Genomic DNA, 27,432 nt, shown 5'->3' with positions numbered 1-27,432 from the left:
AGGTGGTCCTTAACTGGGTTCCCCATCCATCACCCATCCCTACATTATCCATTCTCACAGAACAGCTCAAGTAATCTTTATTTTTTTAAGATTTTATTTATTTGACAGAGAGAGACACAGCAAGAGAGGGAACACAAGCAGGGGGAGTGGGAGAAGGAAAAGCAGGCTTCCCGCGGAGCAGGGAGCCCGACGCAGGGTTTGATCCCGGGACCCTGGGATCATGACCTGAGCCGAAAGCAGACGCTTAACAACTGAGCCACCCAGGCGCCCACAGCTCAAGTAATCTAGTCTTAAATCATGTTACTGTCCTGTTTACTCCCATCACGAGACCATAAATAAGCAGGCCTCTGCCTACCTCAAAAGTTTGAGCCACATGGGCTTCATTCTAAAGTGGGAACATCCACCCCTGAGACATTACAATGGCTATTTCCTCAATTTCAGGAATGCTCCTTGCCCTTGTCTTACTATCTCATCCTTCAGCCCTCTGTTCAAATAACCACTCCCTCTTGACTAATTTTCTACACAGAACTTATTCTAGGAAGGGTGGGAGTATCAATGTATTTGTACATGTGAGGAGGCAACTTGTTTTTACATCTTCTCAACTTATATAATTTAGTCTTAAGACTGGCCTTTTTTTTTAATTTTTAAGTAATCTCTACACCCAACATGGGGCTCAAACTCACAACCCCGAGGATCAAGAGTTGCTTGCTCTACTGACTAAGCCAGCCAGACACTCCTAAGACTGGTTTTTTTTTTTTTTTTGGCAGACACACACACACACACAGAGACAAACACAGCAGAGGGTGAGGTGTGCAGAGGATCTGGAGATCATGACCTGAGCCAAAGGCAGACACTTAACCCTCTGAGCCACCCAGGCACTGAGGTGTGCAGAGGGAGAGAGAATCATCTCACAACCCTGGGTTCATGACCTGAGCCAAAATCAAGAGTCCAACGCTTAACTGACTGAGCCACCAAGGAGGCCCAAGATTGGCCATTTCTGATTTCATCTACTATTTTTACATTTTTCACAACTTTAATCTCTGAAGATAACTTCAGAGCCTCAAAGCACCATACTGACCATCATAAATTCCTCCACTTTGACAATGAAGCTACAGTTAAAAGAAATGAACTGGCTAGTCACTGAGTAGCAGGGCTGGATTTGAATCAATTTCCATGCTTTTCTCATGGACACGCATGTCCATAGTCATTGGTAAATAGTTTAAGTACGGGACAAGTTAGGTGGTAACTCTAAGTTCAGATTTACTGGTATTTATACTTACAGAACACTTCTTGAAAGTCTTTTTTTTTTTTTTAAGATTTGTTTTTATTTATTATTGAGAGAAGAGTGTGTGTGCAGAAGGGAGGGGTAGAGGGAGAGGGATAGAGTCTCTGCATTCAGTGCAAAGCCTGACACCGGGCTCGAGCCCACGACACTGAGATCATGACCTGAGCTGAAACTAAGACTCGAACACTTAACTGACTATGCCACCCAGGCACCCCCAAAACCATCTTTTAAAGCAATTTTATATCCATTTTACCTTTTTTTCTTAAAACTATCCAGGGAGGCAAGAGGTAAAATGGCTTCCATTTTTATAGATGTAAGGGACACAAAGAGGTGACTGGTTGAAATGCTGGTCTTAAGTTCCAGTGGTATTGCTTTTTCCATTAAACCACTGTCTAGTTAACCAAATAATATTTCAATTAAATTAATGATACATAAAAGAACTATGATAAAATCAAAACAGCTAAGAGCAACATTATCCAAAGTGTTAGGATTTTAGGGAACTGTCCTATCATATTTATTGGGACTCTTTGTCTGGAAAAGACAAGGTCAAGAAGGAACAGAGCAGAATTACAAAATTATGAAAGGTATGGCTAAAGGAAAACCTGGACCTAGGAAGCACTCTTTAAAAATGTGAGCATGGGGGGCGCCTGGGTGGCTCAGTTGTTAAGCGTCTGCCTTCAGCTCAAGTCATGATCTCAGGGTGCTGGGATCGAGCCCTACATCGGGCTCCCTGCTCAACGGGAAGCCTGCTTCTCCCTCTCCCACTCCCCCTGCTTGTGTTCCCTCTCTCTGACCAATAAATAAAATCTTTAAAAAATAAATAAAAATTTGAGCATGGTAGTACTTTGTATAGCACTTAAAAAACTTATAGCACTAAGTATTCAAGGATGGTAATAGAAATATAGGTGCTGGGCGCCTGGGTGGCTCAGTTGGTTAAGCAACTGCCTTCGGCTCAGGTCATGATCCTGGAGTCCCAGGATCGAGTCCCACATCAGGCTCCCTGCTCGGCGGGGAGTCTGCTTCTCCCTCTGACCCTCTTCCCTCTCATGCTATCTCTCATTCTCTCTCTCAAATAAATAAATAATCTTTAAAAAAAGAAAAAAAAAAAAAAAAAGAAATATAGGTGCTTTGGGTGCCTGGGTGGCTCAGTTGGTTAAGCGACTGCCTTCGGCTCAGGTCATGATCCTGGAGTTCCAGGATCGAGTCCCGCATCGGGCTCCCTGCTCAGCAGGGAGTCTGCTTCTCCCTCTAACCCTCTCTCCTCTCATGTGCGCTCTCTCTCTCTCATTCTCTCTCTCAAATAAATAAATAAAAAAAAAACTTTAAAAAAAAATATAGGTGCTTTTTTAAAATGGCACAGTTAATTTTTTGAATGTCAGAGACACATATAGCTATTAGTGAAGATGGAATATATCTACTCTTCAAAGTGAATGTCAGATGACATCCCATAATGATGGAATCCTGGAACAAATGGGAGTATCCGAGTATCCATATCCCTAAGATCAAGGCAAAAGTTTTAAACATTTATCCATAGGTCAGTGTGAACAAGTCCCTATATACATATACATATATATATATATACACACACATATATACACATATATATATTTATATATCCTGAAAGCAGAATTTTTTACCTTAATGATTATACCTCAGAAACTACACCTGCCTTAATAATCTGCTTCATCCACTTTACTTAGGGTTGATTTTGCCTTACAGATGCAACCATTAAAGTTTCTTTTTCTCACCCAAGACTTAAAATATAGTCAAGCCTTTGGGGCGCGTGGGTGGCTCAGTCATTAAGCATCTGCCTTCCGCTCAGTCATGATCCCAGGGTCCTGGGATCGAGCCCTGCATCGGGCTCTCTGCTCAGCGGGAAGCCTGCTTCTCCCTCTCCCACTCCCCTTGCTTATGTTCCCTCTCTCGCTGTCTCTCTCTCTTTCTCTGTCAATTAAATAAATAAAATCTTTAAAAAAAAAATATATATATATAGTCAAGCCTTATATATATATATACAGAAGGCCTACATCAAGTAAAAATGAAAAATTTAACTTAAAATAATGCATGCAAGCTAAGTACATTGGTATACTCAATACAAAATAATGCTGGAGAGTTTACAAAGTTGGTGATGTAAAACAGTAGTTTCCAAGGAACTTACTAAATCAGACCTTCACAGGGCCCTAGAAAACTTCATTTTTAACAAGAATCCCAAAAGATTCTAGGCCTTAATTAAAAGTGTGGTTTAGGGAAGCACTTTAAACTTTCACTCTGTGTCAGATTACATATACAATAAAAGTAAATTATAAATCATGTAATTGAACAAAAAATTTTCTTTATAGGAACTATTAAATAGATATTTAAATACAAGATGGATTTTAAAATGAAATGTTATTTGTATTTGTAAAGATATGTACACTAATCAAAAGCTATACAACATTAACACCAAATCCAAATCCAAATGAAGATAATCCTCTGAATTCCAAGTTTCATCGAGCATCAAAAACCACCACTGTATTAAAATGAGTTAAGGAGAAAAACATTTAAAAATTACATGAAAGATTTAACACTTCCAAGTCACTTTCTCTTTGCAATAAGCTAGTTATTTAGCTACAATGCACAAAAGAATGAACTCAGCATTTACTATGACAATTGGGAATAAAAAAGTTTCAGTTTTTATTAGTCCCCTTTCCATGACACAAAAGACCAATGCACCAAAAAACACTGAAACCATGTTAGCAAGGTAACTTACTGGTTTAAAAAATACTGTAATTGTATTATTAGTTACCATGTAACAATGTACTTTCAGTCTTTTGGCTAATTTGTAAGCCTCACTTTATCCAGTAAGTAGCATTCATACACAGTATTTGTATTTCTCCTTGTATAATTTAGTTTGTCCATAAACTCAAAACTCAAGGACTATAAGTAAAATAAGTTAAATGCCAATCCTGAAAAACAGACTTATGAAAACTAAAATCAACTAGTACTTAAATATTTAGTATATGCCTCTTCACTGGATTTTTATTATGAAAATAAAAATAAAATGATTATGAAAATCCTAATCATGCCTTTTTGGTAGGTAGTCTAAAAGTTATTACCTTTTTTTATCAGAAATTAGTCTTTGACTAATAACCCAAGCATTATTCTTCACTTCCACCTACTTCATATTTAGCAAGTTACAAGGATACATCTTTTAGTCCTTTTCTTGTACATTATTCTGTATCCACATTCTCTGCATCTGATTGGATCCCTGGATTTTATTTCATTTTCTGTGTGACATTCTAAAAAAGAAAGCATGGTCATTCAATGCCTAAAGGGCAAACAGGACAGACAAGCAAATTATCTTAACTGTATTTTTCACCCAAAGCATTAAAATGTACTCAATCTCAAGAGTATGGTGCTATAACCATGTTGAAAAGAAAACCACAGGCCCCAAATGGCCTCACTTAGGTTAAGATGCCAAGTCCGTAAACCTAGTAAACCAAGACTTAACACTTAACCTAACTGCAGTTTCAACCATGCAGAAATATAACCCCTGACCAGTCAATATGGGAATTTCCTTGTCAGCATTAGGAAATTTACTGTTTTTTGGTTCCTCTTAGAAAGGCGACCTTACCTAAAACAATGGAGTCTTTGCTAATCATTTCCTTTTTTCCACTCCTCTCTACCTTTAAAAACCTTTCCTTTTCTGTAGCCTTTTGGAGCTCCCATCTACTTGCTAGACAGGATGCTGCCTGATTCATGAATCCATTAATAAAGCCTATTACACCTTTAAAATGTACTCAGTTGAACTTTTATTATTTAACAACAATATACTAAGGAGGAAAGAAAAAAGTTATGGGCAGTGCACTTTTTCTTGGAGAGAAAACGAATTCTTAATGAGTTGGTTTTTTTTTTTTTACAGTTGCTAGTATTCTGCTTTATAACTTTAAAAGATGACTCATCAAGACAAAGTTAAATGTAATTATTTCAAAACTCTGAAGTAAAACACTCCTACTTTATGTAAGTTCTATCCTTACCTCCGCAGATATATATCATCGGCTGCTGCTTCGGGGGCTGAACGTCCTTTTGGGTGTCCATTGATAGTCCCTGCAATCACAGACTTAAATCTTGAATATCTCAAAAGGGCTCCTCACAAATCCAACCAGGCCTCATTTTTCTCAGGAAAACCTAAGAGTCCCAATTCCTAACGTGTATTTTTTCCAAACCTTACGGGTAGAGCTAAAGGACGGAACAAAAACACAACGTATTGCGCACTTACCCCCAAACTAGACACAGTAACATTTTACACATGTCATTTTAATCTTTACAACAATCGTAGGAGTTATTACCCTTACTTTACAGATGAAGAAACCCAGCCCTGTAGAAGTCAATTTGCGTAGGGTTATTCAGCTACTAAGAGGTAGGGGCACTGGGATCTGACTGCAAAGCTCGCGTTCCCATTTAACAGAAGTCCTACTCTTCCAAAATTCAGCAGAAGGCAGTAAATTATATCCCTCAACAAGCGAACATGCGAACCGAAAATAAGGGGAGAATAACTCCCCAAAGCCAAACAGCTAAACTGAACGAAACCGGGCAAAGGATTAACACCATCCACTCAATCCGCAGCTTCTCCCAATTCTAACCCCAGGGTTTTACCAGTTTGGGTCCAAACACCCACCTGTAAATACAGCCGGCCAATTCCCTACCCACGTAGCCCCCAGACACTCCGTACTCTGAAGTTCGCGGCGGATTATGGCTCCTCGTTGTGTCTCAACCAACTTCCGGCGCTGGCATATGACGCCTGTAGTCCCCGCCTCTTCCGCCCCCGGGCGTGGCCGAGGAACCCGGATTGTACACAAGCGGTAAAGCCGGGAATTTTGTTGTTAGGCTCTGTGGAGAAGAATTCGTGTTTCGCCCCAGCTTATCTCATTTTTCAGGATAGCAAAGCATTTCAATAGTTCCTCAAATCGAAGAGAGTCTGCTTTTCCGACTAATGAAGTTAGTGGAAAGTACACTTTTCCAGGAGGGCTGAGGGTTAGGAGAGAGCGAAATGACAAGTGCCCCCGGAATCCTAGGCTAACCGTTACTCGGAGGAACACAGAAGCAGCGACTGCATCACTGATTTTCACTTTAAAAAGCACTTTTCAGATTATGTTTTTCCTATTGTTTGATACCTGTGCTGGGCCAGTGGAGCATCCATCCCCTATCCTTCACATAATTTCATTTTTGCTTTTTGAAACTTTCGTAGGCTCCCGTTTTCCCTCTGACCCACTCCTTTTACTTGTTTTAAAGCAAAGGCTGGGGGCGCCAACTCTTGGTTTGGGGTTTGTTTGTTTTTTTAAGATTTTATTTATTCGAGAGAGAGAGAGAGGCGGAGGGAGAAGCAGGCTCCCCAAGGAGAAGGGAGCCCGATTCGGAACTAGATCCCAGAACCCTGGGATCATGACCCGAGCCACCCAGGCGCCCCCAACTCTTGGTTTCTGCTCAGGTCGTGATCTCCGGGTCCTGGGATGGAGCCCCGCATCAGGCTCTGCACTCAAGCGTGGAGTCTGAGATTCTCTCTCTCCCTTTCCCTCTGTCCCTCTCGTGCTGTCTCTCTCTCTCTAAAATACATTTTTTAAAAAAGCAAAGGCGGTATAAAGGCAGCTACATAAATTAATTCCACTTAAAACTAAAGGATATTGGTAGCAGTCACTATCCATTGATTGACCTTCCTTCCATCTCATGTATTCCTCCCTAGATGAAACAAAAGGATCTGCGCAGTGGAGGTGTGTTTTTTGAAAGATCAAAATCAGTGAGATTAATAGCAATTGGGTTCACAGCATTGACATTCGTTTGCTTCTTTCACAGCAGGTTTTCACTTACATCAGAAGGAAGAAGAAAATGAATTAAAATTTAGAAAATAGTTGTTAATAATGATTATACTTAAGCAGAGAAACAGGTTTCTTTCACCCCAACATGTCTTTGATTTCTTATTAAGCAGAATATTCTGCTTTCCTGTCTTCCATCCAGCAGTTTGACAATGGAAGATTTTATTTATACACAGAACAGCCTATTTACACCCCCAGATCGGGTATGTACACAGCGATACAGGAGACATTTGCTTCCATGGCGGGCACTGTATAAATTAAGATCATAAATATGAGGGGTAAGCCCCACCCGAAGGCTAAAACCTTTTCCCCAAGACTCCCCAGGACCACCCCCCCCCAACAGCCACAGCGGGGTCGGGTTGGGCCAGGCTTCACCTTTCACTTCCAGAAGTTCAAACTGATCGTACCTTTACAGACCAGGTTGGGAGATTTAACTTGATCTTCCTGGTCTTCCTGGCTGCCAATTTTTTAATTTCCAGGGAAACATAATGGATTTTCTTGCTTCTTCTTTCACAGACAGGCCAACATACAGCATAAATATTTTGACCATTAGCTTACAAACTACCTCCCCTCTCAACCAAAGAGAAGAGAGTAATGCAACAGAATAGTCAAAATAAGCTTTCCTACACAATTACTAGATAAAACTGTTGTTATAAGAGAAAGATGATGGAGGGGCGCCTTGGTGGCTTAGTCGGTAAGCATCTTGACTTCGGCTCAGGTCATGATCCCAGGGTCCTGGGACTGAGCCCCGCATTGGGCTCCTTGCTCAGCAGGAAGCCTGCTTCTCCCTCTCCCACTCCCCCTGCTTGTGTTCCCTCTCTTGCAGTCTCTCTGTCAAATAAATAAATAAAATCTTTTTAAAAAAGAGAAAGATGATGGAGTGATATAAAGTATAACTTTAATCATTGCACACTTTACTGGATTCTGACTCTCCAGTTGATGTATCAAAAGGATTCTGGCACATAATAGTCTATGGAGATCAGAATGGATCGCAAAAGTAGGATAGAAATGAGTCCTAGGACCCTGTGGAAGGGTAGAGTAATTGCAAGTGATATCAAGGAGATCCAGAATTTCAGCAAAAGTCCATGTTGATGCTAGTTCTCAATCCAACACCCTCTTTCCTATCAGCAGGAACCAATAGTTTTAGAATCAGTATGGAGCATGGTCAATGTAAACTATTATCATTGGTAACAGCTAACTTTTCTTGAGCACTTACCATGTGCAGATATCACTCCATTGCCCTCTCCTAATGAGGGCAGATGTCTTGTTATCTTGGATACTAGTGCTTTTAATTCCTTAAAATATGGTTATGGAGATGCAAGTTGCTTTTTTCCTCCCTGAATCTCTGTTTTTCATATTCCTTGATCTTATTCTTTTAAGTATATCTGCATAGCTTTAGTCATCGTGATTGGAAAAGTCTTTCATTATGTTTTGCTGGATGGTCCCCAAAAGAATTAGATCTTGTGGAAAACAGATGGGTTTTAGAATTCTGAGGTCAGTAATGGGATGACATCCAATCCAGAAAAAGAAGCAAAAAGGCCAAAGACCATGGTGGGTAAATAGAAAAAAAAAAGAATAGGAGAATATAGCTCAGTGGTTTGTATTTGGGGTATATGAGTAAAGCCAGGACAAGCTACATATAACTAGGTTCCTTTTTGCCTTTTCAGTGGAGGGGGGAGTAAAAATTATTCTTATGATAGAAGGGAGTTATGTTATACTTTTGCGGTCTTCAGTCATAATAAAATAAAGAAAAATAAATTAACTAGATAAAGAGAAAAGAGCAAAGTTTAAATTATGTTTGGGATTTTGTGGATTTTTTAAACCATAGGCAAAATCCCCTGCCCTGTTTATGTTATAGTGGGAGTGAGGATCAGACATTAAACTAGATAAGTAATATGACATTTTAATTTTTATTTACTTTTTCTAAGGATTTTATTTATTTGTCAGAGAGTGCACAAGCAGGGGGAGCGGCAGGCAGAGGGAGAAGAGGCTTCCCGCTGAGCAAGGAACCCGAGTACTCGATCCTAGGACCCTGGGATCATGACCTGAGCTGAAGACAGATGCTTAACCGACTGAGCCACCCAGGCATCCCAGTAATATGACATTTTTAGAAGGTGATAAACTACATGGAGAAAATTCAGCAAAGAAGGAGGATTGCAAATGCTATGGTGGGGGGAAGGGCAAAATGGCTGTAACAGAGATTTCTTTGAAGAGCTAGAGAGGGCACTACTCACTCTATCTGGGTACGTGTGGGTGTCTTCAGAGAGGTGCTATGTGTAATTCACCAATTCCTTAAGTCCTACAGGTGCCTGAAACTTAACAACCTCATACTAAATTCATCTTATTTTGTTCCAAACCTGTCCTCTGTGCTTCCTCAACCCCTGCCCCATGCACTTGATTCTTCTAACTGAACATGTTGAGTCCAGGTTCTTCTCCAGCCCCACTGGCTTCCAGAGTCATGCAGTAGCTTCCTAAGTGGTCTTGCAACCACCCTCACCTCTTTTCCTTCTGTTCTCCATTCTGCCACCAGAGTGATCTTTCTAAAATTAAAACGCTCTGCAATGCCTAGAGGATCAACTTCAGACTCTTAAATGCAACCAAAATTCTCCATGACTTGGCTTCTTCCCCTTCTCAAGAATTTTCTTTGCCCTTTCCTCAAATAAACCTGAGTTTCTAAGTATAACAAACTATTTACAGTTTCCCCAACTGTCCCAACTTTCCTGCTTTTGCACATTTTGAGATTGAAATCACCTGTTGTCTGACTTTTAAGTTGCCATTTGTCCCTCAAAATCCACCTCGAGTCATGGTCTTTGTTTTTTTTATTATGTTAATCACCATACATTACATCATTAGTTTCTGATGTAGGGTTCCATGATTTCTTGTTTGAGTATAACACCCAGTGCTCCATGCAGAACGTGCCCTCTTTAATACCCATCACCAGGCTAACCCATTCCCCCACCCCCTCCCCTCTAGAACCCTCAGTTTGTTTCTCAGAGTCCATAGTCTCTCATGGTTCGTCTCCCTCTCCGATTCCCCCCTTCATTCTTCCCCTCCTGCTATCTTCTTCTTCTTTTTCTTTTTTTAACATATAATGTATTATTTGCTTCAGGGGTACAGGTCTCTGATTCATCAGTCTTACACAATTCACAACGCTCACCATAGCACATACCCTCCCCAATGTCTATCACCCAGCCACCCCATCCCTCCCACCCCCCACCACTCCAGCAACCCTGTTTGTTTCCTGAGATTAAGAATTCCTCATATCAGTGAGGTCATATGATACATGTCTTTCTCTGATTAAGTCATGATCTTTATAAAGTTAATTCTACCCCTTCTTTGAATTCCTTAGGGTTAGTTGATCCTCTTTCCTTTGTACTACTACTGCCCCCCTATTAGAGTGATTGTGAGCCCCTTAAGGCCATAACTGTGCTGTACTCATCTTTGTATTCCCAGTAGCTAGCCTAGTGATTGGCAGAACTTAATTGTTAGTGAGTTTTATTTTGGATATATTTCATTTTGGATGACTAAAGGGCATCCAGACGGAGAAATAAATGTCCAGTTGGAGGAGAGTGGTAGTAGCTGCTATTATTGGCTTAAAAGTAATGGGTGAGGTTCTGCCCAAGAATTATGTAAGAACATAATGGCAAAGTTTAAAAAAAAAAGTGCTGAGGTAGGACGTCTCATTTAGGGAAAAGGCAGAGAAAAAGAAGCCAGAAAAAGGAGACTAGGAGGAAGCCGCCCAGAGCAGAAGGGTGGAGCCTGGCATAGAATAGGTGTCCGGTGAATAATATAAAACATCCTGTCTAGCAGAATCAAGCATAATCCCGTGTAGAGACACTGTAACCAAGTTAGTCATACCTTTCAGACCTCATCCTGTGTATAACTATACTACCAAAAGGCGTCATTCAGTTTGTAACCCACTTTCTATACCTATCTCAGGAAACATTCTCAAGTGACCGCTCACCTGCATTATTTTTAATGGCATCCCACAGTAGGACCTAGTGGCCTTTCTACATAATGCTCCCCAAGGTGAGAATGGGGAGAGGCAGAGCCCATGAAGTTAGGAAGCCCGGCTGAGCTTTGGGTCGGGGTGGAAGAGTGGGAAAGGGAGGACGAGACCGCCTCCGGGGGAAGCCGGGACCCCGGCCTGCGGGTCGCGGGGCGGCCGGCGGGGGCGCCACGGAGGCGGAGGAAGGGGCGGCGCGGGGCGGGGCGGGGCGGCGCGGGGCGGGGCGGGGCGGCGCGGGGCGGGGCGGGGCGGCGCGGGGCGGGGCGGGGCGGCGCGGGGCGGGGCGGGGCGGCGCGGGGCGGGGCGGGGCGGCGCGGGGCGGGGCGGGGCGGCGCGGGGCGGGGCGGGGCGGCGCGGGGCGGGGCGAGCGCGTAGCGGTTACTCAAGGCGGGCAGTTCAAACCGAAGGAGGGAAACGCGGCGGTCCCACGCGAACCTGGCGTGGGTGTTGCCATAGCCCGGCATCCCTGGGGGCGAGGCGGTGGCTCCTGCCCGGCGCTCCCAGCGGCGGCTGCCTGACTCCCTTCCCGCCTGGCCCCGCGGCCCGGTCGTTGCGGGCGCGCCTCGCTCTCCAGGTGGGCGGGAGTGGGGGGCCCAAGTGTGTGCCGGCTAGCGGGCCTCCCGGCGTCCCCGGGCCCGGCGCCCACTTTGCTTTCCAGGTGCTGGGACTAGAGAGGCGCCCCGAAGCCGATCTCTTGCCCCCTCGCTCCGCTCCAGGTGACGCCCACCCACCCTCCGCCTTTCGGTGGCGTTCTGGGCCCTGGGCCCTGGCGGCGGAGCCGAGGCGACCCCCGTCCCCCCGCCAGCTTGGCCTTGGGAAGGTCCAGGAGGGACGAACGGGGCCAAAAGACGCCCTGGTGAGACCGTTAACCAGCCACCCGCTGACAGCACCTTGGGGGATTAAATGACCGCGCTGTGGCTTGTTACACTGCATTTTCAGAAAAACCCGAATTTGGGAAGGTTCCTCAGTTCCCAGACTCGCTGGAGAGAACAAGGATATTGAAATTACCATTATCTGGAGAGCTGAAAGAAATTCAAAATGGTTTAGGCCTTTTCATATGTTAGGAATAATCCCTGAAGCGTGTACTTTATGTACCTTGCCAATCTTAGCAGTCATCATGCTGCTGCAGGTTTCAATTGTCCAAACTAGAGTTTTTAATCGGTAATACTTTGGCATGAGTTTTGAAGGCAAAGAAAGATTTTCTTGTTTGGAAGCTCACATAACTGACATCTAAGATCTCAAGATTTACTGATGGTAAGATTTTCCACTTTAACAAATGAAAGTTTGGTTTTAATATAATTAAGTAGTATTTCATTCTCTAACTTAACAAGTGTTTTTAAACTGAATTATGGTTGACATACAATATTATATTAGTTTCAGGTGTACAACATTAGTGATTCTACATTTTTATACATTATGAAATGATCACATTGATAGGTCTAGTTATCTGTCACTATAAAAATTTACTACAATATTATTCATTGCATTCCCTATGGTATATATTACCTTCCCATGGCTTATTTATTTTATAACTGGAAGTTTGTACCTCTAATTCTTTTCATTTACCTTGACTACCCTTTACCCCCATCCCCTCTGGCAACTTCAGATTTGTTCTCTGTATCTATGAGTCTGTTCCTGTTTTGTTTGTTCATTTGTTTTGTTTCTTAGATTCCACAATAAGTGAAATCATATGGTATTTGTTTTTGTCTGGCTTATTTCACTTAGCATAATACCCTATGAGTCCATCCATGTTGTCACAAATGACAAGATTTCATTCTTTTTTATGGCAGAGTAATATTTCATTGTATATATGTACCTCATTTTATCAGTTCATCTATCAATGGACACTTAGGTTGCTTCCATATCTTGGCTATTGTAAATAATACTGCAATGAACACAGAGGTGTACATGTATCTTTTCAAATTAGTGTTTTCATTTTCTTTGGGTAAATACCCAGAAGTGGAATTGCTGGATCATATGATGGTTCTATTTTTGATTTTTTAAGGAACCTCCATACCGTTTCCACAGCGGCTACACCAATTTGCATTCCCATCAGCAGTGTGTGAAGGTTCCCTTTTCTCCACACCCTTGCCAATTTTTTCTTTTTTGAGAGCACATAGAGATGTGTTCTCAACACTCAGGAGCCTCGTTTTAAAAAATGAGTATCAAGGAGGCTCGTTTGATTAATTAGTGAACTGTTGAATCAGTAAAATTAAGTAAGTCAATGGACATTTCAAAATTTTGCATGAGTCTTTTTAAATGATTTAAAAATTAAGTTTTGAAGAACCAAATTTTGTTTGAGACCAACGCCTTGGGATAGTAGAAAGATGGACATGATGACAGCAGAGAAAGCACAGTGGAGGCAACTTCAGATCGGTAGATGAACAGAAAAAAAATTAGTGTTTTGTTTATATGTTTATGTTTATATCAAGTGGCCTATGGGTGATAGGGGTAGAGGATATCTGCATCCTGGGTTTTGTTTCTAACAATTTGCCGGTTTCCCAAATTCTAGCATGGTGAGACACCTAGTGGTAAGGTAGAATAGTTACATTTGCTCTAAAATTTTAGAAGGATTTGTTGACCTAATTTTAACTTATATTTATAGAATGATTCTCAGAGAGGGGAAAATATTCATGGGTGCAGGTATAATTTGGAAGCTCATTATATGTCATTAACTTAATATTTTGAAAACAAAATTGTTTTAAAGTATAATACAAGTTATAGAAAGCAAAGTTTGATTATCTTGGCTGGTAAGCATGTACAGAAGATAGCAGTCATTCTTATGATCTGTGGGGATCTAGATCAGAAGAGAACATGTATGAGATTTACCAGAATTGAATATAGGTTTAAAAGGTTGAAAAACACTTAGATATTTTGCCCAGTGGTAATCTTCCCATGATCATTTTAGCATAAAGAAACTTTTGTTTTGTGGTTGGAGTAGCAATTTGTTGTTGTTGTTGTTTTTAAAAACTCATTCACTTAGGTACTTAACTAGTATAACCTAGGCATAAATATATTACTTTACCATTATAGTCAACTAAAATATATTTCCCCAGGATCTTTTAATAGAGAAAAATCATGTATTTGGTCTGGAGAAAACTTTGAAAAATGACAGTTTTCTTAGTGTTCTTTGAATATTCTGGAGAAATATCAGAAACTATGGTAGTTTTCTCCCCTTCACACTCTTTGAGTTAAGATTTGAGTTTCTGAAAAGAAGGAATGTGATAATACTGTTAAGAAAATGTTAAGGGGTAAAGTATTTCCTAGTGTTATTCCTTACAAATATAATTACTGAGTAACTCAATAAGTAATTACAAGTAATTTACTTGACTTCTGTTCTTGTAATTTCAAGAATATTATAAAGGGTGAGTTTCCCACAAATAGTTGTCTGTTATCTGTGAATTCAAGCCTGCAACTGGACCTGATATCTCAAAATATTTAGAAAATGAGACAAGAATGACATGCCAGGTTTGTAATGGGCCTCTATCTGTGGGGTGCTGGTTCATTTGGGTTAGCTCAAGAAGAATGTATTAGTAATTAACAATCAGCCAAGGAGTCTTTGCAAAGTCATGAGTCTGAGAACTCAGACCTCGAAAATGGTCATGGGGACTGGATTTCTGTGGCAGGCCTATGTCACAAAGATGAATAACATTATCCTGGCATTGCTTAGCCAAGTTGCTGTTAAATCTAGTGGTAGCACCCATGTGACACATTTCCAAAAACATGTTTAGAAATTGGCATATAGTTTTTTAAGCAGCTTTACTTATATACCAGAACTTTGAAGGGAAATATCCAACTGACTAGATATGGGCCAGTACGAATAAGCTAGAATATTAAAACTATAACTCTGTACTTCAGTGCTGTTAAAATCGTAAGGTAATAAAATCTAAAAATGATGCTGCCAGATTTTTTCCTCAAGTGTAGTTCAAGAAAATATTTATGCATGGTGCTTAGGACTATGCTTAACCAAGTAGTCTGTGAATATGTATTGGTTGTTTTGTTTTGGTTTTTATGATGTTAAAAGTTGGGTTAAGTAATGTACACATGAGTATATATTAGAGTAGATTTGTTTTTTTAAGGTAACTTTTCTTATTGCCATAACATTTTCTATTATCCCTATTCACATATTTTTGGATAAGCTGCTAGGCTACTCATTTCAAAGGAAGAATAAAATCTGTTTTCACTCTGTAGAAACATTGTGAAGATGTCAGAGAGACGTTCAAGCCAAGCTTGCAGTGGAGCAGAAAATGAGGTGGACTCTCCTACTGTCAACTTCAAATCCTCCAGATTCAGAGATTTCTGTTCCACATCTTCATTTCAAGATAGTGGCTACAATGAGTTGTTACAACCTTGCAACTTTGGTAGTGCAGATAAAGAATTTTTTGGAAAGAAAGAAAAAGGCCCAACATTAATCCATGAACATCCTGAAACTTCAAATCTGGGCTTAACTCATCCTTTAGAATCTCCAACTCAAAAAAAGAGATTTGTCTTTTCTAGGAAGGAAAATGATAAAACTCCAGAACTTTGTGAAACCCCTAAAGTCAGTGGAAAAAAATTTTTACTGCGTAGAAGGTTGGACATATCTTTCTCTCTCCTAAAGGGGTACTGTGAATCACAAAACAGTTCTCTAGAAAGTAGTATAAACCAAGTCCTCAACTTAGAAAAAAATAATCCAAGCTGTGCTGCAAGTTTTCCAAGGCAAACCAATTTTAGTCCTTTAGTTACTAGTACTTTGAAAACAGAAGAAACAACTTCCAGCAGTCAAAAATTGAGACTTAATTTTTCTCAACAGAAGACTTCCACAGTTGATGATTCCAAAGATGACTGTAGCCTATTTGAAGTTGAATGTATATCTCCGATTCAGGGCAATAGTTTTAAAGACTCTATCACATATGACCTTAGTGATAGCAGTCTGTTTGTTAATGATGAGAATACATATCCCAAACTTCTGGGCTCTTCTGCTAGTCAAACATCTTGTGGAACAAATGAGAATTTATGTGTGACTCCAATAAGTAATCTTGTAGCAAACATTAAATTTAATGCAAGTCAAAGGCTCTCTCCTTCAGCTGAAGTGAGGGGCAATATTTCAACACCTGAAGACAGTGGTTTTAACTCACTTTGTTTGGATAAATCAGAAGATTCCCTCTCTGACCAGGAGGGTTCTTTTCGAGAACTTTGGAAACATAAGGGAACTGTCAAAGTGGGGGACACCATTAAAAAGTCAGGGCATCTTCGGAGGCTGAGAAGATTGTCCACCCTTCAGGAACAAAGCTCACAGTCTGAGACAGAAAGGGACTCTGACTTGGAAGCAACACCAGCAACTGCTTCAGACACGTCGGAGAATCAGCTGAGCAGTGACAATGAGATTTTAAGCTTTAAGAATTTATCAAAGACCCCAGCCTTGCAGTTAGTGCATGAGCTCTTTATGAGAAACAAAAGAAAAAGATTCCAGCAAAATGGTGCACATGAATTCTTAGAAGAGAAGGATGGGGGGCAAATAGCTGTACTACAGTGTGTACTTGCAGGACTGATTGGCAAGAAAATGGGTATAGAAAAACTGGACATCTTAACGGAATTAAAATATAGAAATTTAAAACATATTCTTGCTATGGTTTTCGATTCCTTGACTGCAGAAAGCCTATGCAGGTAAGAATTTTTTTCTGAAGTAAAACTTCCTTCTTACCACTTTTTTTTTTTTTAAGTTGGAAAGCTTTTCTGTGAGTTGAGTAGTTGTCCTGTTTTTTATTCATTTTGTTTTATTATCTCTATCTTTAGTTGTCTTACACTTTATCAAAGGTGGTTTAGTGAGCTTCCTAATAGAGTTCCTTCTGTTTAAAATCCTGTTTTAGGGGTGCCTGGGTGGCTCAGTCAGTTGGGGGTCCCACTCTTGGTTTTGGCTGGAGTCAGGTTGTGGGGTGGAGCCCTGCCTTGCGCTTGGCTCTTGGTGGGGCGTCTGCTTGGGGGTTATCTCCCTCTGCCCCTCCCCCCAACCTCTCTCTCTCTCTCCCTCTCTTTAAAATAAATAAATAAATTTTAAAAAAAATAAAATCCTGTTTTGGAAGTATCAGTATAGTCTTCTGGATAAAGTTCATGTCACTGTCATTTGGGAAGAGAGTTTCTAAACGTTGAACTTTAAATTTTCAAGATGGCAAACTATCTTCTGCAAAAGTTATTTACTGATTTAATAGTTCACATCCTATTGTCAGATTGCAAATTGTATTAAAGTTATGACACTTGGTCAGAAACAATGTAAAGTATTATGGTGACTAAGAAATGACAGCATACAAAGGATACCATTTAGTTATTTAATCTAAATTCTAGAATCCAAAATAATGGTTAGCTTTCATTTTAGGGCTTAGTTTCTCTAGAGACCAAGGGAATAGGGATTAGTTCATTTTCATTGCTAACAGGGCAGTGGAAGGTAATTACTTTTGGGAATTTCTTTTTTTTTTTTTTTTAAGGATTTTCTTTATTTATTCATGAGAGACAGAGGGAGAGAGAGAGAGAGAAGCAGAGGGAGAAGCAGGCTCCCAAGGAGCAGGGAGCCCGATGCGGGACTCGATCCCAGGACCCCGGGATCATGACCTGAGCCGAAGGCAGATGCTTAACCATCTGAGCCACCCAGGCGCCCTACTTTTGGGAATTTCAAGGAATTAGAAACTGAAGTATTTGTGTTAACAGAGATTTCAGTATATTGGATGCTGCTACATAATTAAAGAGAAACAGACATTTAGGAGTACTGAAGGAAGGAATGAGGGTTATAAAGACTAACGTGGGACTGTGTTCATACTGGCAATTTTGGGGAGTTGCAGGACTATCAGAAGACAAGATCTTTGGGAATGCCATGACCAGGAAGGAGGGAAGCCTGTAGAACAAGACTTCTGCAAGGTGACGGTTGACGGAGGACATGCAGGAGAGTTTGTGAATTTGTTTTTTGATAGAGATATGTCAAGAGTTTGGTTCATAGAATCCTTGCTGTTTTTATGGCCACTGCTTCTATCAAAGCCCTTCTTCACCTTTCCTCCACAAATTAATTGTAGGCTACTGTAGAGAATTGTAGAATTTCATAGCTGGAAGTCTTCTGAGACATCTAGTTTAATCACATATTTTGCAGATGAGGAAACTGTGTTCCAAAGAAGTTAAGTACCTGCCAACAGTCATTCAAGGAGATAGGAATGTATCTAGGTCTTTAACTGAGCCCTCTGATTTTTTTTTCTTTTTTTTTTTTAAGAAAGGGAGAGGTGGAGGCAGGGGCAGAAGCAGAGAGAGAATCTTCAGCCGACTCCACACTGGGCGTGGAGCCCAGTGCCAGGCTTGATCCCATGACCCTGAGATCATGACCTGAGCTGAAATCAAGAGTCAGACGCTTAACTAACTGAGCCACCCAGGTGCCCTGAGCCCTCTGATTTCCAATCCAATACTGCCTCACAAACTCATATTAAGATTTAAGGCCTTTCTAAATAAACTTGACTGGGAATGTACGTGGTGTAACACAAGTAGGATAATAAACAGATCAGTGTACCTGTATGTATGTGCCTTTAAAAAAAGTTTGAATGAGATAAATTATTTGTTTAAAAAGTCAAGGAGATGGCTGAAATATAGGAAGTTTATTTTTATATGCTGTAGTATTTGGATAGAGACCAATTAAAAACTTGGGTGATATTTTTGGTTGCTCACTTGTGGGAGCAGTTGATATTCGGTCATATTTTTGTAGTTACCACTTTTCCGCACCCCTCCAAATGTATAGTATTTGTACTGCAGAATGCATGTATAATGTTAGCAGTGTTTATTCTTGGTAATGTGAGAGATTACGGTCAGTTGAAATAACTGTGGCAAATAACCAATTGCATAGTTCATTTCTTCCCCATTTAGAGGTGACTTTCTGCCTTTTCCTCTCCATCAATCTGATATAAGACACATTTATTGGCTTAGGGAGAGGCAAGACAATTGAAGTGGCCATGGTAACTGAAGGACAGTGTTACCCCCATAACAGCAAGCGAACTTTTTTGAATTGTCTGATCTTATTCCCTTTGAGTGATTTGAGTTAGAGTAATAAAAAAGACCAGAATAACAGCTGAGAGATTATCTTTTCTTTCATAATTAGTATAGCCAAGGTTATTGATAAATAGGCAGCCACTGGATATAAATTGAGGGTTTTTTTTTTTTTTTTGGTTACTTCATTCTCATCAACTTTGGTTTCTAAAATAGGAACTTTCTAGTGCTACCCATCATAATGATTGTTATTTGGCACTTAGTACATCCAATGAATTATTGATAGTTCTTCTGTTTGGGGGGGGATGGGTTAGCCTGGTGATGGGTATAAAAGAGGGCACATATTGGGGCGCCTGGGTGGCTCAGTTGGTTAAGCGGCTGCCTTCGGCTCAGGTCATGATCCTGGGGTCCTCGGATCGAGCCCCGCATTGGGCTCCCTGCTCGGCAGAGAACCTGCTTCTCCCTCTCCCTCTGCCTGCCACTCTGCCTACTTGTGCTCTCTCTCTCTCTGTCTGTCAAATAAATAAATAAAATCTTAAGAAAAAAAAGAGGGCACATATTGAATGGAGCACTGGGTGTTATACGCAAACAATGAATCATGGAACACTACATCAAAAACTAATGATGTAATGTATGGTGGTTAACATAACATAATAAAAAATGTCTAATAAAAATGATAGCTTTGTTAAGTACTTTCATAGGAGGAATAAACACCTCTTGTGCTGTATGGATGATAATCATTTTCTACATGTTGTGTTCCAAATTTTTGTCTCACATTTGAAGTTAAATCCTCTTAATCAGTCTCCCAGTGGACTCATATTGGCTTTATATGAAACTATGTTTTTCCCTTAACTATTTTTAAGGTAATAACCTGTCAATATAATGCTGGCATATACTTAATATTTTAATGACAATTCTCTCATATGGTGAAACAGTATGGAACAACAATGTAGATCAAGTCATATTTTTAATGTAAATTTTTAGGTTTAAATTTACTGTCCAAATCTTTAAAACAAGTTTTTCTTATTAATTGTCGTATGCAAAAATGGAATAATTTGGTGGAACATATACAATATAAAGACCAATCATTTTGTTGCAGTGTTTGGAAAGTGAGCAGAAATTGGCGAGAAATTATTGTTCAAGATAAAAAAGCAAATCGGAGGAGGAAATGTTATATCTCACAACTGAAAGCAGATTCTGAGGTAATGTATATAATACTTTTCTCAAATGGATTTGTAAAATAATCTCATATTGCTGGACAACCCAGTTTGGTTTTCCTGCTATCTTTTAACCCTTTTCATTTAGCAAACATTCACACATGAATGTTTTACTTCTCTCAAACTCCATTTCCTTCCAGTCCATAAGTGGAGTAGACTACCTAGCATCAGGAGCGTCTTGTAGGGTTTTGTTGTTTAGGTGTGTGTGCTGTTAGCAGGGTTTGAATACCAGTGCTATGCTGGATCCTATTCATAATTAGATATCCTTAAAGCATTTTCTATCTTGTCTTTTGAGTGGATATTATGTGCCAATTGCTCAGATTACAATGGTGAACCTTTCTGAAATGGTCCCTGCTCTCTTGGAACTCATGCCCCATGACTTGAGATATTAGTCAACAGGGGATTATAATACAGGTGTGTTAGAGGAAGCCCAGAGTTTGTTCTATTAGATCATTTAAAAGGAGTATTTGACACTGGAGAATCAAGAGAAGGCTTTTCAGAAACAGTGCAACTCCGCTGAGACCCGATGGATGAGGAGTGAGTGGCTAGCCAGGTGAAGACAGGGAGGAGTGTTTCAACAGAGAGGATAGCATAGAGGGAGTCCTGCAAATGAGTGAGTGTGGCAGAGTAGTACTGGGGAAGCATCATGAGCTTGTATTTTCTTGAAGATTTGGGAACCAGCTTTGAATTGACAGGAAAAGTCCTGCAGAAGCTGATTTATTCTTCCTAGTGACACTACTTTGTGTACTAGGCATCTGATGACTCTGGCCCTGTACGTATTGTATATGCAGCTTTTAGAACTTTCTTAGCCATTAAATACCAAAAGAAACCACGAGAGTTCACTCTCTTATCCTTGTTCTAGTAAAAAGTCTTTAATAACATAAGTAAATTTCTAATTTGACAAAATATAATAATTGAGGTGATAATTGGTGTAAACAAATATAAATACCTAGATACAGATTGGTGGGTTTCTCATTACAATGAAATATTAGGGACTGCACTTAACTAAAATGTTGACTTTCTATTTTACTTTGAAGAACAGTGTTACCTTCTCACCTACGATATTGCCTTACAACTTGCTCACAGCTCCTGGCTACTTACTGCTGCAGCTTCTGGGCCTGGGAGCTTATACTAGAGAAAATATTTGCCTTCTTAACTTCATATTTTTTAGAGTGCTGCTCTATGTGCTAAGGACTAAATTTTTTTAGGGCGCCTGGGTGGCTCAGTGGGTTAAGTGTCTGCCTTCGGCTCAGGTCATGGTCCCAGGGTCCTGGGATCGAGTCCTGCATGGGGCTCCCTGCTCGTTGGGGAGCCTGCTTGCCCCTTTCCCTCTGCCTGCCGCTCCCCCTGCCTGTGCTCTCTCTCTCTCTCTGACAAACAAATAAATAAAACAGCAGAGAGGGAGGCTGAAGCAGACTCCCCACTGAGCAGGGAGCCAGACTCAGGACTGGATCCCAGGACCCTGAGATCATGACCCGAGCGGAAGGCAGATGCTTAACTGACTGAGCCGCCCAGGTGCCCCCCCAAAAAACAATTTTTAAGCAAGCATCTATTAATATTAAACTATCACCTCCAGGTACATGTACAAAGAAAGAAACATGGTTGTGTTTGGCAACACTTCAGGTAATTCCAGATAAAATATTCATATCCGGGCCACCACTTTTTTTTTCCAACTTTATTTCTTAAAGGACTATACGTTTTTCCTTACTTTAACTTTTTTCTTATTTTGGTTTGCTTTTTAAATTTTTTTTTCATAGTAAAACAAGTACATGGTTTAAAAAGTCAAACTGGACTATGAGGCTTATAACAAAACACATTCTCTTACCTGTCTCTTCCTACTCTTGATTCTTGTCCCAAGTTAATCACTTTCAACTCTTCAGTTGTTCCTTTTTGAGATTTACCTCCACGTTTCTAAATAGCATGGCTTTCCTCCTATTTCTTGGCTTTTATCTTTGAAGAGTTTGTTCTCTAACTTCTCACCATTCCTACCACTACCTGCCCACCCGCCCCTCTCTCTGAACTACCACTACCTCCCCACCCGCCCCTCGCCCCTCTCTCTGAACTACCACTACCTCCCCACCCGCCCCTCGCCCCTCTCTCTGAACTACCACTACCTCCCCGCCCGCCCGTCTCTGAACTCCTTTCTCCTTTTCTCCTCACTAATGTAACCACACCACCATTTGGGAGTGAATCAGAAACAAGTGCTGACATTATTAAGACTGTATTGAGATTATGAGTTTGTTGACTGCTGAAACATGCAGTACACTATGATTACACCTTTTTTCCTATATAACTTTTTTTTCCAGAGTTAATAATTGCCCAGTTTCTTTCTTTTGTTTTGCTTAGTGTTTCTCTGTACAGATCCCCGATTCATCTCCTATTATCCACCAGAACTGGAAATCTCCTCTGTGTAAGTCCAGACAAATCAGGTATTCTTCCTGTTCCTTCTTTTCCCTAGAAACATCCTTCCTGGTGCACTTTGCCCTCCTATTCTGATATGGACTGGTTACTTTCCACATGAACTCTCCTAATGTATATCATTAACCCAAACAGAAACATTGTAAGACAGAGTTGTTTGATAGTTTTCCTCATACTTGTGTAATGTCTCTGAAAGCTCCTTATGTATAGAAGTTAGAAGGCAAACAGCAGCTACGTGTAATAGGATCTCAATTTCATCTATTTGCTTTGCAACCATGAGAATGAATGTTAGAATCGGGATACGGCTTTTCCATCGAATTTCTTAATTTACTGTATTCCTCACTGTTTTTTATAATTATGGAAATGAACAACCACATGGTGACTCCACTCTCACATTTAAGTATTTTCTGGTAACATGATGTGACTGTGTTTGAAAAATTTTGGCCTTCGTGAACATGTGCCTTGGTTGACTTCTTTGCCTCCTATTGCTCAGAGATGGAAGCACACATTTTAAACTCTACAAGGCCTGGGATTAGACTGTTTTATTCACTTGACACCTTTAGGAGTTCTATAAATATTTGTTAAATAAATGAAGGTTTATTCTGTGGCTGAAATGTGTTTCAACAGTGTATCTCTATTCATTTTGTTTGTTCATACGCGATCACCGTGTTTACCAATTGCATCGAATCCATCAAAATTTTGGTGTGCTCTTTTATCGTGTGCATGTGTCCTAGGCTGCAAATTATTTATACAAATGTACTATAAAGAAATGTGTTTCAACAGTGTATCTCTATTCATTTTGTTTGTTCATACACAATCACCGTGTTTACCAATTGCATCGAATCCATCAAAATTTTGGTGTGCTCTTTTATCGTGTGCGTGTGTCCTAGGCTGCAAATTATTTATACAAATGTACTATAAAGAAATGTACTGAGTCCTTGAAAAAGTTCAGTTGTATTCATTCTAATTTTGGCAAACCAATGTTCATCCATTACACTTATGCATATGTTGTTAAACTGTTAATCATGGAATTTTCCATGACCAGCTAATCTTATTTCCTATACTTACCCTACTATAATTTCTCTTATTTTCTCTCTCCTCACTTTTAGGAGCCAATTGTGGCAAAGGGAAACTCTCAAGGGAGAGGAAGCACAGTTTTAGTTAGACACATGAGGAAATTCACTCTCAGTACATTTTATTTTGATAATTGGTTAAGAAGGCCAATTTGTTAAAAAACAAAAACAAAAACCCAATTTTTTCCCGTTATCAACCTCAGCAAAATAGAGAGCTTATTGAAAATATTTCTTGGCTGAATATTTAAGTAATGTGGAAATCCAGTTCAGAGAAGAGATACCTTTTTTTCTCCTTTTAAAATACCTAAGCATGTTTATTACAATGTAAGTATAAAAATGACTCCAGTATTTACATGTATTGTAAAAACTAGCCAAACCAATTGGATTTCATGGTCTAACCAGTACCATTATTCTTCTGACATGTGGCTAAGGTAAGAAATCTTCAAAGAATTCCATGATATCCCATAGCAAACTTTACAAAGATTCACCTCTTCTTAAACCTTGACTTAAAAGAGGGGTTGGCAAACTCCAGTCTGTGGGCCAAATCCTGTCCATCACTTCTGTTTTTAAAGTAAGTTGCATTGGAACACAGCCTTGCTCTTTCATTTACGTATCTCTACAGCTGCTTTTGGTAAAATGGCAGTTGAGTAGCTGTGACTATCTGGCCTGCAAAACGTTAAATATATACCGTCTGGCCCTTTTCAGGAAGAGTTTTCCAACCCATACCTTAAGCAGAAAAAGAACCCATCGTGTAAGATTAAAGCTAACACTTCTTGTTTTAATTTCGTTCATTTATATTTCTTTGACATTTAAGTGTTAGCTGAGAGAAAATTTTTTGTCTAGAAGGGAAAGTTTAGGGGGAAAATTCTAATGGAATTTAGTGTGAAATCATTTTCAATATTTAAATACATGTGCATCAGAAAACTGTTCCGGAACTTTTGACATTACAGTACTGACCCCTCTTATCTTTTACGGCAGGGGGCTATATTAAATGTTGAGGATGCTGCCACTCGGCTCCATCTTTTAAATCGATCAGCTTTAAGATCTGTACAAGCTCAGGCTAGGATACCAGGTTTTCAGAAAGGAGAAGTTTCAACATTTTCTCCTTGGGGAGAAGTTTTGACACCTACAGCAAGCTCTTCTGTTACTCCCTTAAGTAGTAAACAAGATGAATATGTTAAGGTGAGTATTTCTCATAAGTTATTAGAAATAAATATTTAGAGTTTGAAATAAAGTGATTCTTTGTGTGAAACTGGAAGATTCAGTGTGTATGCTTTCACTGCAGGTTGCCAAAACACTATTTATTGATGAAGCATTAAAACCTTGCCCCAGGTGCCAATCCCCTGCTAAGTACCAGCCGTATAAGAAAAGGGGACTGTGCAGCAGTACAGCCTGTGGTTTTGACTTTTGTGTGTTATGTTTGTGTGCTTATCATGGGTCTGAAGAATGTAGTAGAGGAGCAGCAAAGCCGAGAAATAGGAAAGATGCTCTTCCAGGAAGTGCCCAGAGTAAGCGGAATTTAAAACGCCTTTGAGGAGACTCTCAAATAAAAGAAGCATTCCCCCTAAACAGCGTTTTGTCTGACTTAAAATTATGAATATTTTGAAAGCATGCAACATTTCCCATTAATGACAGATGGTGATTTATTTCCTATTTTGTATATATCATAATCTATGTCTGTATTCTTTAAAGTGATGAGTTTGAAAAAATTTTATTTTACTGTGTCACATTTTCCCATTTTAATAAGTGTTTTTAAATAAAGAGTTTTTAATGTTGTCATATATATGTATTTAACTGTTTCATGTAACCTTTGAAAATTGTGCATTTCATCACTTTGTGTTGAAATGTTCTTCGATCACTTTTTAAAAATAGTTTTCCAAGTAATATTACAAATTTTGAACTTGAGACAGATGGCGTTATAGATTTGGAAAATGAGTATTTGACTGAAATGAAATATAAATAAAATGTTTTCAGAAGTTCTATTGAATTTACTCTATAATTTCAATCTTGTAATTTAGTGAGTGTCATGTGAGCACACTTCTGGTTAAATAAAATTTACTTAATATTGATTACTAAGAAGACATAAAAACTAAGTTGTTAGACATATGTTGTTAATTCACAATGAGAGTCTCAGTCAGTTAATAAACCCTTGTAAGTCCTGCATTTCATTTAAGCGTTTTTTAAAATTCCGGAACTATAATCGCAGATTCCATTTGTTTAATCTAGCTTGGGTATCACTATTGTGATAAATTTGCACGAGTTAGAAAAGATTGTTGTTGGTTTTTCTTTTCTCAACAGTTAGTTTTACATTGGGTTTCTTAAATAAGAAAATTTACTGAATTGTTTATAATGTACCTCTTTCCAAAAATGGTTGGAGGTAGCATGTTCCATTTATAGAATAGCAGCAAGAAAGAGGTAAGTTCTATTGTTGAACAAATTACTAAGACCAGGGGAAAATTTGAAGATGGTTTCATATTTTATTTGTTTGTCTTTAGGTAACTGTTGTGGGTATATGTCTGTGTACACACTATACACACAGATTTTTAAAATGTAGCTCTTACACAGTATTTTAATAAGACAGTCTTAAAGTGTGAATTACGTATAGATATATCTGGTTTTTTTAATTATTAAAAAGATTTTATTGGGGTGCCTGGGTGGCTCAGTCGTTAAGTGTCTGCCTTCATCTCAGGTCATAGTCCCAGGGTCCTGGGATTAAGTCCCACATCGGGCTCCCTGCTCTGCGGGAAGCCTGCTTCTCCCTCTCCCACTCCCCCTGCTTGTGTTCCTGCTCTTGCTGTCTCTCTCTCTGTCAAGTAAATACAATCTTTTTTTTTTTAAAGATTATTTATTTTAGAGAGTCAGGGACAGGTGAGTGGGGCTAGGCGCAGAGGGAGAGGGATAAGCAGACTCTGTGTGGAGCTCGATATGGGGCTCCATCCTACCACCCTGAGATCATGACCTGAACTGAAATCAAGGGTCGGACACTCAACCAACTGAGCCAGCCAGGCGCCCCTAGATATAAATATATTTGGAAAAATCTGCCCTAAATTTTAATTTGTTGTTTAACTCACTAAAAATTTTAGCTGCTAAATATTACATTTTATCTATATCTTTTCTAATTCCACAAAGAATTTTTGGAGGCTAAATATAAATATAAGTAAATTGTCAGTTGTCTTTAATAATTTACCCAGTCTATACATTTTATATCAAATTTTCTGATTCAGTTGATTATAATCAAGTTTAATTCTCAGTGTCTACTTAATTTCCTGAGGTATCTTCCACATCAGGGTCAATATACTTATTAATATTTTTAATAAACATTGTTAATTGAAGTTTCTTTGCATTTAGAAAACTTATTCCCAGTCTTGATTCTTTTAATTTATGAAGACAAGTCTTTGATATAGTTTGACTACCTGTCTTGACCTCTCTTTCTGGAGCTTAGATCAAATCATATCCTCTTCTGTCATATGAATATTTTTGCTATTTTATGCTCTTGACTTCTGCCTGGCCTAAATGCCGTTCTAGAAGTGACTTCTTAAGTTGTAAAAATCACAGATCCAGTTTCATGGTATGTTTTTTAAAAATGAAA

General features: G+C 39.6%; 2 protein-coding genes across 2 annotated transcripts; one reads left to right on the top strand and one right to left on the bottom strand.

Moving 5' to 3' along the window:
* Positions 1 to 3,229: 3,229 nt before the first annotated feature.
* On the bottom strand, positions 3,230 to 6,050 carry POLR2K (RNA polymerase II, I and III subunit K). Its single transcript, XM_027621206.2, has 4 exons — positions 5,943 to 6,050; positions 5,302 to 5,371; positions 4,471 to 4,563; positions 3,230 to 3,794 (listed from the first exon to the last, which is right to left on the bottom strand). Exons 2-4 carry the CDS (start codon positions 5,360 to 5,362, stop codon positions 3,772 to 3,774), a joined length of 177 nt encoding a protein of 58 aa, XP_027477007.1. The 5' UTR covers positions 5,363 to 5,371; positions 5,943 to 6,050; the 3' UTR covers positions 3,230 to 3,771.
* Positions 6,051 to 11,549: 5,499 nt separating this feature from the next.
* On the top strand, positions 11,550 to 25,752 carry FBXO43 (F-box protein 43). The gene is given in 7 exon segments (XM_035727073.1): positions 11,550 to 12,367; positions 12,369 to 12,397; positions 14,496 to 14,508; positions 15,335 to 16,789; positions 20,235 to 20,337; positions 24,822 to 25,025; positions 25,129 to 25,752. Coding segments are annotated over 7 exon segments (2,103 nt in total). The 5' UTR covers positions 11,550 to 12,317; the 3' UTR covers positions 25,378 to 25,752.
* Positions 25,753 to 27,432: the final 1,680 nt, after the last annotated feature.

This window comes from Zalophus californianus, chromosome 4 (assembly GCF_009762305.2).
Source record: "Zalophus californianus isolate mZalCal1 chromosome 4, mZalCal1.pri.v2, whole genome shotgun sequence".
Lineage (NCBI taxonomy): Eukaryota > Metazoa > Chordata > Mammalia > Carnivora > Otariidae > Zalophus > Zalophus californianus.
This window is presented reverse-complemented; position numbering and strand designations above follow the sequence as displayed.

What these genes read in the sequence shown, in the direction of transcription:
- POLR2K (XM_027621206.2), bottom strand. Translation starts at nt 5,362, where the DNA reads ATGGACACCCAAAAGGACGTTCAGCCCCCGAAGCAGCAGCCGATGATA. An exon ending in GATGATATATATCTGCGGAG is followed by an intron (nt 4,564 to 5,301) that starts GTAAGGATAGAA and finishes TTTCTTTTTTAG; the next exon opens with AATGTCACACAGAAAATGAA. An exon ending in CAAGAAAAGGACTAAAAGAT is followed by an intron (nt 3,795 to 4,470) that starts GTATCCTTGTAA and finishes ATTTTAATACAG; the next exon opens with TGGTGGTTTTTGATGCTCGA.